The sequence below is a fragment of the Truncatella angustata genome, assembly GCF_020726525.1.
Source record: "Truncatella angustata strain MPI-SDFR-AT-0073 chromosome Unknown BKA67scaffold_2, whole genome shotgun sequence".
Lineage (NCBI taxonomy): Eukaryota > Fungi > Ascomycota > Sordariomycetes > Amphisphaeriales > Sporocadaceae > Truncatella > Truncatella angustata.
In genome coordinates this window covers 3193982-3204501 of record NW_025763382.1, presented here as the reverse complement: position 1 = coordinate 3204501, position 10520 = coordinate 3193982, and the positions used below count along the sequence as shown (strand labels likewise).

Here is a 10520-nt window from a genome sequence, read left to right as displayed (position 1 = left end):
ACACCAAGACCATGAGGTCTGTTGTCGACAATTGGTTATGAGCAGTTGGCCCAGTTCTCCTTGCAAGCACCTTTCGCTGTCAGAGGAAGGCAGCATTATCGTTGACACTGCACATTAAAACCAACGCCGCAGACTGTGGGCTGTTGGTATTCTTAGGCCATGACCTGTCAAACAACTATTTAGTAGGTTAGAACAGTGGCTTGCTGATGATACCCTCAAAAGGTAACCTCCCAATGACCACTTATATGACAACGTTCATAATGGTGCTCAATAAGCAACAGTCATTTCGACAGTTTGATTTGTCCTTGCAATGCCCCGCCACTAGAAGACTGCCCAGGGTCTTGCAGTGAGCCAAGCACGGCACGCAAAGGCCCCATTGCATCGGTCATGCTTCCCCGAACCTCCTGGTGCCCAACACGACATCTTCCTCGTATTTGAAAACATAACAGCTTTAATTACTATCGAACCTGGGGTATCTTATAAACAGGCGGAAAATCACACGCCAGAGGTGTATTTGGCGCCATACTCATACTTATGATTCTTAAGACTCCTACCGCTCGGTGCAATCCCCGTTTGTTGTTTTACAGCCCTCGCTTACGTGGCTGACTTTCTAATTCACTTAGCCGAGCACATCAAACTCATGTGTACACGTATTGATGTTTTGAGGCCTTCCATAGTACAGTAAGCGAGATATGACGCCTCAGCGCATGAGTTACACATTGCGCCCGCCCTCAAATAATAACGTTACTCTGTCGTATGTGTAAAGTTGAGAATGGCGAAACACGATCAGATCAAAAAATGACAACAGAACACGAAGGAATACATCGCAAAAATTCCGATCCACAAACGAGCGCTGTTGTATGATATTGCCGAGCTTGTGGCTGGTACCGAGTTTTTGGGTCTTACTGTTACCGAGAGTCTTGCTCTTACCGAGATTCGGACTGTTGCCTGAATGTGCCACTGTGCGACTTTACCTGCCCGAAAACCCAGAACAGTGTGTTGCAGCTTCATTGGCCTGATTATAGCAATATAGTGGATTCTCGTAAAATTTCATGACCTGGAGCGCCATCTTGCTACACGCGTCGTTTTCTAACAGCCGAAAAAAAAAAGAAGAACAAAAGAGTTGTAAGAGTTCTGCAGTACTTTAAAGAACGTCCCGTCATGGCTAACATCATTCTCGTTGAAAAGCCAAATATCTTTTCAAAGCCGTCCTAGGAAACCATTTCATCGCTGCGCTAGTTACTTAACAGCCCGTAATTTCAAATACTTCATATACTACTAGTTTTGCAAAGAGTTACGTCACGAGAATAGATCGCAAATATATACCCTTGGGTCAATGGATTGACCAACATTCAAGTCGATTTCATTTCCACCTGGGAACCGTCCCCTACAACATATCACGCTGTTGACCCACGTGTTGGCAACATCAAGGAGAATCGATATCCCGAAAATCCCCGACTGGACTGTGGGAGAGTGCCATAAATGCTTCAATCGAAAGTTGAGAGTTGGGATGCTGAAGCCTGCTTTCCTAACAATCCGGAGGCACCGATGGCACGGCTGTCAAAAGGAGGCAAAGAGAAAGTTTGGACGATGATGCTCCTCTCCGGGACAACCGTTTTCGTGGGTGCTATCCTTTATGGTGTTTTCAGTCACAGGCTTTTCTTCTTCTTTAGTCTACCTTAAGCCATTGATAGGAAATTTACAAAGTCAGCCCATCAAAGCGATTGTGGTGCAGCATCATGAGGTGGTTCAGGAATAGACCCGAAGGCTGCAAGGGCAAATGGCTGACATCTCTAGACATTGTATCATAAGAGCTGCTAGGATGGTTTTGATTGTCCTTCTTGTCTGTCAAAAAGGACGGAAATCTGCAAAGGCGGTGTCTAGAGATTTATATCGTTTCAGCCTATTACTACACGAAGTAGAGATTTTAGTACAAATGATGGCAATCGCCATCTATCAAGCTTCAACTATGACTGGCATGATTTGTAGTTTGCAACCATACTTCGCGTTTACTTGACTACCCGTAGGTAGCCTACAGATTCATAAAGGTTTCAGCCATGCGTGTGACCCACAACTGGTACAATTACCAGATCAGGCTATACTCAAAGAATTGGAAGACGTGAAATCCAGTTGGAAGGCGAGTTATATTATCGTTCACATATTCGGTTCAAAAGAGTCAACTACCCGCTTTCGTGACGATAACACACGTCTTCGCGGTCAAACATGAATATCATATATATGTTTACTACAGTTTAATGCAAACAACTTCTTATCCATAAAAACGTCAGAATTCACTCTGAGAGACGATACGGTCGTTGATCTTGATATGGAATGGGCCAATCAGACTGAGCTTGGAGAATGCTGGCTATGCTAAGCGTATGGCGGCATCGCACGGAAACTGCCCCGGGGTTTGAGCCTATCCAATCTCTGCGTAGCTATGAGTCGTGTTAACAAGAGCTATGTTGAAAGATAAAGAATAGATACGATCTTCATGAAAAATCTCGTTTGATACAATTTTATTATTCTGCCCCAGAACAGAGCGCGGAACGACAACCAGGTAGCTCTCCCTGGGGTAAACACAAAGGGCAGAATTATTCAAAGCAAGGCAACAACATTGATCTATTGAAACTTCGACTCCACTGGCAAAGATGTATCAGTTATTGAGAATTGAAAGAGGAAAAAGAGAGAGTAAAGAAAAAGGAAAGAAAGAGAAACATAGAACATCGGTCTGTCAAGTCATACATACAATATAACCATAACACAATAGGGGACTTTTCAATTTTCTTTCTCACGAACTCTGATCCTCGTGGCTTCCTCTGTTTTCAGAAAGTTGCATAGTAAGCAGCATCTACATATGTTTGACTCTACTTGTAGTCCTGGAGCCAGGGCGAGGTGCTATGCAAGACAAGATGTTCAGTGCACTATAACTGTATGCCGTGCGCATTCGTCAAAGCAATGTCGCATCGGTCAAGAAGCGACATATTCAGTGAGTCTTTTAATAAGAAATAAGCATTGTACATAGTGTCATTGGATCAGAAGATAGCCGCTCCATGGTAGACAGGATGTAATAATCTGTGGATTAACGTTTGGTTGAAGATATCTGAAACTATTGAAGTTTTCTAATACTATGGGGATCACGGAAGCTGTACATTCTAAACAGCGGCGCGAAGTGGCTCACAGTCCCATAAATATGATAGACTTCATTCAACCAAATCCTAAGCTTCGTTTAAAGATGGAATGTGGTGTTCAATACTGCAGTCATGTCGTTGCCATTTAGAAATCACACAGTAAAAGGACAAGTGAAACAATTAGTGTCCACACCATTAAGCAGTATCCAACTCTATAGTAACGATAGTCAAACCTCAGGGTTGAAACCTACGATGAATTTGCCTGCTTCTTCAGACTCTGATTGCATCCTGACAGCCTGATCAGCAAACTCCAAGACGCTTTTCTATAATCTTTTAGGGAACATTGTGAATTCCCCCAAAATGCTCAACGATATGACCACCCACTCTATGTTTAGTCATACTATTGATTTAATAGAGAGAACTAGAGTCGATGAAAGAAATCTCAGTGATGAGAATGGTGATGTCTTTGGCGGGGATCTCAACCGTACTCGCAACTGCTCATATGCCGGCTTTGATGGTTTCAACAAAGCCTCGTCTTGGCGTCGTAGCTGAGTATCCCTCGGCACTGAATTATTGCAGTCACCATCGCATTGGAATTACAAGAATTAAATTGGATGCAGTGCAGGATATCTTTACAGAGATAGGCCGAGACTTGTTGGCCAATCTATAGTTTCCCATAAGGATTGGCATACTTCGGGGGGATTTGCATTAACCACGACCACCGGTTGAATCATACTTCGAAAATATCACGTACGGAAGGTGAGTTGACATGATATTATTTGGGCCTGAAGTATGCGATATATTAGCACATAAACTTACTGAACGCTCTGGCCTGTAGAGTGTGCCACTCGACTTCGTGATCAATGAGGAAGGCCCGAAGAACTATAGAGTTTGTGCTAATAGAACACTACCATCATGCAACCTTAGATACTGAGGGATTCTGATAACGCAAGTATATTCTCAGACCTTTCTTCGAAACCACAGCGACTTACAGAGTTCCAACGTGTTACGGGTCATCTCAGGATAGTGACACGGAATCCTGACTGTTGGCTCAAGCTGGATCGCGAATGGTTCAAGCGAACCGGCTCTGGTCGCTTTTGATGCATCAGAGATCCTAAGGCCAATATTACATGCAACGAATTCAAAATCTAAGCATCATGGACTTTGAGAATCCATTTCTGGCTATCATTTGACTGGTGCCGCCGAACCCACTTCTGCAGATCTTCATCTCTATAACCCTGCACCTAGTCGGGGATCCAGAGGCCTTACCACGCCCGAACTTCCTCTGTATACCCAGGATATTGAAATCTTTAGGGCCTTCGTGGCAAAGGTATAGATGTTTATAGTTTCGTTTTCTTTTTGTTTTCTTTTTGAAAGAATCAATACTATTACCCATCCTGCCTTCGTAGGAGCTGCAGTAACCACCCTCTGTAGGATCGAGGAAGGATTTCCGTGCCCTGCCGCCACAAGAAGCTTAGTCTATATCTCGTATTAGCCGCCCTTGGCATAGTAAAGCTGCGGCCTGGGAGGCTGGAGGAAGCATTTCAGGAGCAACAAACAGCCTGAAACGCTGCAATGCAAAGAAAGGGAAGTAGTGATTCGGGTATGCTCCAACTTGAAAATTGTCGTTCCAGAATCGATAGTGAATAGGACTCAAGAATGTCAAGCCGAACCCCGAAATTATTTGAGGTTGTTCGGCGGAGCTCGCCTGGTTATGCTCAATCTGACACAAATAGAATCAATTTGCATGGCCGACCGAAAAAACTGCATTAGACCAGCGTAGGGCAGCGAGCCTGATCCTTCGTTCGGGCTTGCAGAACAATCGGCATTAAGGTCGGATGAAAAGCCTGTCGCCGCCACATACGTATTTGTTTCCATAAACTTCCTAATACTGCAGCTTTAGCAGCAACAAATATGACATTTTAATACAATTAAGCAACGTTATGCCTACTCATGAGACTACGCATACGACTGAAATAATCCTCACGAATTCGTGTGCAACAATTTTGCTTGAATTCCAGGCTTGATGCAAGGACCGACCTCCATTATATTCTATGCAACTGATGACTTGGCACGAAACAGCGACCATATCTGCATTGTAATCATGTATAGCTCGGAACAGTCTCAACCTCTGGAGCGGAACAGCCTATTAAAATTACTAGTACAGGATGATGGAAGCTCTGAATGGTTGGTGATACTTAGTCAAGGCGCAACATAGTACTCAAGTTGAACTCGGACCAGTTTATAAGCTTTGCAGCTGCATGCTCCACAGCACGCAGCCTCAACCGCAAAAGGCAGGGTATTTGATTAGATGGTTGCATTTATGCAATGCCTACAGCATCACTAACCGTCATGTCTGCGACCTCATATCAGACTACTATGGTATCAGGCCATGAAAAGCATAGTGGGGGAGTTCTTCGGCAGGAGTGGTACAATGGTACCTGCCCGTTGCCCTTTCTGGCTCTCCATACCATGTTCATATGGTAGCAGGTTGAGGAAACCGGAGTGGGGTAGGTGTTTTCTAGGGGGTACATTTGTTCTTGCCCCGTTGCTGTCAACCCTCCATACCATAATATGAATGTGCAAAAAGACGCATAATATCTAACCTACCACGTCAATAGCTCTGCAGGGTCCTGATGAACCAGCTAGCCAGCCAAACGCGCTAATGCACGATCCTAAAGGGCACATGGCGGGCTTCGCATGATCCGTACAGTCCGAGATCATTCGACTCCCAAATGGCAAGCTTGAAAACTATTTCGGCTCTTCCTAGAGCATCAAGCTACCAATGGAAATTTCAGAAGCTTCCGCCTGCATTGTATCATACCTCCAAATCGGCTGAGCCTCACTGATGCTCAATGGTGACATTGACACAAGGAGATGAAAGTAGAAAGACATCATGAAACTCACGACTGGCGTGAATTGCGGGACGGCCCATACCAAATGCCGGCTTGTAGCTATTGCAAGAATCATTGTAAGGATCAGCGCTTGCGGCATCGGCTTTGAGAGTCGGTTATAACGCATAGCTCACAGCTTACAGTCTAGCGTCAGCTTACATGCCCTGAGCACGCACCATATCAAGGTCTCGCAACGAGGATACCAAAAGGGCCATTCGTTCTTGTACAAACTTGGAGGCGTCAAGCGGCCTTGCAGCAGCCGGACTAAATGAAGGGCTTTGATTAATGGCTCCTAGGTCCTACCATGGGGCCCACCGGGGACTTTAACTAGATTGGTCCGATTTCGAAAGGACTCTTGTTGCTTGAGTTGTCTTACATAGCTTGTCGCTTGATTTTAGTTATCTCGTTGTACCAGCATGTCACGATATGCTTGGTAAGCCTTTCCCAATGGTTTATACTAGGCCCAAAATGGGGGACAAAATGGACCTAATTTTGGATGCTGGCAAGAGTCAGCCTCCCTTCCTTTACAAGCCTCCGAGTCGAAAGGTATGACCCCTCCTAACTCTCAATAGAATAGTAGAAACACTTCTCTTGAAATTTGTTTCCTTTAGATAGTAATTCGTACTATACATGTGAGACGGGTCGACAATGGAGCCTGTCCGGACTAGAGAGTCCTTATCTCCTGCGTCTGCCACTGCCACTGCCTCTGGTTCTGCTTCTGCCGCCGCCTCTGCTTCTGCCATTGCATCTAATGTTCGGAGACGTGCCCCGGCAGCCTGCCGCATCTGTCGCCAACGGAAAGTGAAGTGTAATGTCACAGCAGTCGGCATCCCATGTCTAAATTGTGTGCGTGATGGCCACTCCTGTGAGGTAAGTGGACGAAAGAGGCGCGCGTAAGTAGTTCCAGCACCATAAATCGGTGTTTTTTATGCATACTATTTCCTTTCAAGATTCCTGTGATGAGTGCTAATGACTATAAATCGTAGCTATCCGCAACCACAACCCGATGATCTGATGGATAGTCGGGGTGTCGCAGGCTTCACATCGACATCTTCGTCTGTCAACTTGCCATCGCCCACTGCGCGTTCTCAGCCTCCGATTTTGACCCCGATAACAACTCCTCCATCTGTTTCTACCACCTCATTCTTTGCCCTCCCAAGCGGCATACCGGACGAAGTGGATCGCAAAACTGCGATTGAGGCTGACGGCTGCATCACTATGAACCAAGACGGCGCTGTGTCCAGCCGTGGACCAGACGACTATGCGATTGAGTCATTGGCCTCATCCCTAATGGAGGATACGGCTGAAGCTACGACTGAAACATTTTACGTTGGTAAGCACGCAGCCGATCAGATTGTATCAAACCGTGGAATGGACTGCCGCATAATTTGCCTAAAGTCGGTAGCCTCTCGTACCAAGTGAGAAACGAGGGTCCCGGAGGCAAATAGATGATGCTTCGAGATTTAAAGCTCTAGCTCGCGACGGTCTGGGTAGCAACTTCGAAGATTCAAAGGTATTTGAATCATTGAAGACGTGTACTTACTACGCTGTGCAAATGTTGTGAATTGACCACTTCTCGTCAAGTACTGCATTATCATATATTGCAGTTCGATCATTATAATCTTTTCTCTTGTCTATGAGCGTCTCAGCTAATAAATTTCTTGTAGGAGACCAACAAGGAATTGGCTATATCCTTGATATTGTGGGTGAACCAAGCATGATCCCACAGCATTACGCCCTGCCCTATATGGCCGCTACGCAAGACTTGATGCCCCAAGATATAGCATACCTTCGATCTAAGGGCGTCTTCTCAGTCCCTACTGAGCCTGTTTGTCAAGCACTGTTAGCAGCGTACTTCCAACACATCCATCCAATACTGCCAGTAGTAGATGCTGCAAGTGTGCTCACAACCTTCCACAATGGTGGCGCTTCTGCAGTCAATATACTCCTGCTGTGGAGTATGTTCTCTGTGGCGGCCAATGTAAGTTACAACCCCCGTAGCAACCCTGTACTGCAGGCTCATCAAGCGGGATCATAGTACGTCGATAAGGCGGTGGTACGTCAAGCTGGTTACCAATCTCATAAAGAAATGAAGAAGTCAATGTTCACCCGCGCTAAGGCAAGAAGTCCTCCATTCCCCTACCTCTATTGGCCTATTTTTGTTTGGCTGACGAACATTGTCTTGCTAAGTGCTACTATGACAATGGATGCGAAAAAGACCGCATTTCGATAATTCAATCTGTTAGCCTCCTGGCTTTCTGGTACTCTGACCTAGGTGAGCGTACAGAGTCATGGCATTGGATGGGCATTGCCATCGGCCTATCTCAAACCCTGGGTCTAAACCGGGATCCTGACCGTGGTCAATACAACAAGCGCCTTTCAAACCGGCAACGTCAGTTATGGCGACGTATTTGGTGGAGTAGGTCTTGTCTCCGCTTTTAATCCTGGGCATGCACCTTTTTCTCTTTTCTTTTGCCAGATAGATCACCACGCTACAGCATGTTCCAGGTCATACAATGTTAATCAACACCCTAGGCTGCTTTTTCCGCGACCGTTGGTTGAGTCTTGGGATGGGTCGCCCCATGCGGATTAACACCCGTGATTGTGACACCCCGATGCCTTCAGCTGAGGACTTGACGACTGAATTTAACGAGTTGTCCCCTTTGGTCCGAGACAGGTATATGCCGTTCGACTTTCGGCAGCTTGCTGACCACTGGGTGGTCCTCTTGCATCTTAGCAAAGCTCTAGGTACAATATTGTCCGAGAACTACCGTGCCACTGGCCCTTTGCCCTCACGTACCTGGGTCGAAGCAACTGAACAAGAACTTCAACATTGTATTGCAGACGCTGGTGAAAGGTCTCCAGATGCCAGCCCGGCCCTGTCTTTCTACTCATATCATCTTCGGCTTCACTTCAAGTAGGGGTTTGAATACTTGCCCCTTTTACTTACACCAGTCCATGGGCTGACATTTATCTTTTGTAGCGCCGCATTGATTGCCTTATGGCGACCATATGCCAGCAGGATCGCAGCAGATGTTCCTTCTGATCAGGAGGCTGTTTGGTTCGCACTCGTGCAGCAGAAAATTCGGACAGCGGCTTCAAACACGAACACCGTACTAGACAAGGTCATCAGCGATCAACTAATCGGCTACATAGGCCCCATGACGTATGTATAGAGATTTATTTCTCTAATTCCCCCTTTTAAATACCATGACCTAAATTGAAACTTATTAGGGTGCCTCTGCTTGTGCCAGCCATGAACAGCCACCTTCTCGAATCCAAATCGCTCGACCCTCTCATAAGGCAATCGAGCCTGAATAAACTAGATCTATTTATGATAGTCCTAAGAAAAGTTCAGGACATTTACTCATCGGCAACGTTCATCCACGGCCTCTTTTTACAAGCAATCGAGAAACTAACCTCGCCACAATACACGGGCACGAATACGCCCCTGCAGATTTCGCAGCGACAGAACTCAATTACCGATTCTACAAGCCAGGTTATATCGCAAGATAGTGTGAACCATATCACAATCGATAATTTCTGGCAATTCGATGACCCGGTTTTTGATGTTTGGGATTTGCTGCCCACCTTCAGTGGTGCTGGAACAGTGAGTAGTTTTTACTTTGAAGAAAATCAGCTGCAGACTAACATAGTGAAGGACTGAAATCATAGCCAATGGCAACAAAGCAGGGATTGGTTGTGGAGAAGTAACAAATACCAACTTGCGCACATCTCGGACCAAGAACTCAAGATAGTGCGTTGTCTTTGTGAAGGCACTGGAAACCCGAATTGCCTTGTCAAGGCTATTATGGATCATCTGAAACTTGGCCAACATCACATACCGGCTCGCGCAAATAGCTGATCAGCCGAGTATTGAAGACAACAGAAATAATCGTATGAGCAATCCGCCCTCGAGGAACATTATCGAAGTCAAGGTTCGTCAATGGTCACCGGCCGGTCATCTTTGGTAGTGCCTACCCGTACCAAGAGACCCACTGTGCGCCGACCGGTTGTCAGGTGGAATGTATGCCATTGACAGGTCAATGGCATGAACTTTGGGATCATGGCTTTTCGTCTTTGGTTGGCTTTCATGTTCAGTGCCCAGGGAGAACATGATCTTAGTGTGTGGCACCTTTTTATCAAGAGGGATCTCAGAATGACCTAATCGACGATGTAGACCAGGTCAAGCACGATCTGATGTCAAGTAATGAACCTAAAGTAATATTTTATCTTGATTAGAATATAAATTAGTTCAGAAAATGTGAGGTTCGAAGTTCTTAGTAACTGTGCAGTCTGAGGTAGAGATCCGTAAAACCCATAACAAGTACTGACTGGTCAATGGTGCAAGAAGGCTGGCAAGCACGAAGAATACGATACGCATCAAGGATAATCAGTTTCCAGGCGAAATCCCTTTGCATGTTTCCTCATCGTTAGGACAATGAAGACTGCTCTCGAGTTCTGTTATCCAATGCCTGGATCGCCGTCGTAGGTAACC

The 10520-nt window shown here is 45.8% G+C and overlaps 1 protein-coding gene across 1 annotated transcript; it reads left to right on the top strand.

The window, feature by feature from the left end:
- Positions 1-6670: 6670 nt before the first annotated feature.
- Positions 6671-9736, top strand: BKA67DRAFT_655437 (fungal-specific transcription factor domain-containing protein; the record flags this gene model as incomplete). The annotated part of the gene is made up of 9 exons (XM_046106755.1): positions 6671-6915; positions 7009-7355; positions 7690-8003; positions 8061-8078; positions 8213-8441; positions 8558-8939; positions 9006-9188; positions 9257-9632; positions 9698-9736. 9 exons carry the CDS (start codon positions 6671-6673, stop codon positions 9734-9736), a joined length of 2133 nt encoding a protein of 710 aa, XP_045961381.1.
- Positions 9737-10520: the final 784 nt, after the last annotated feature.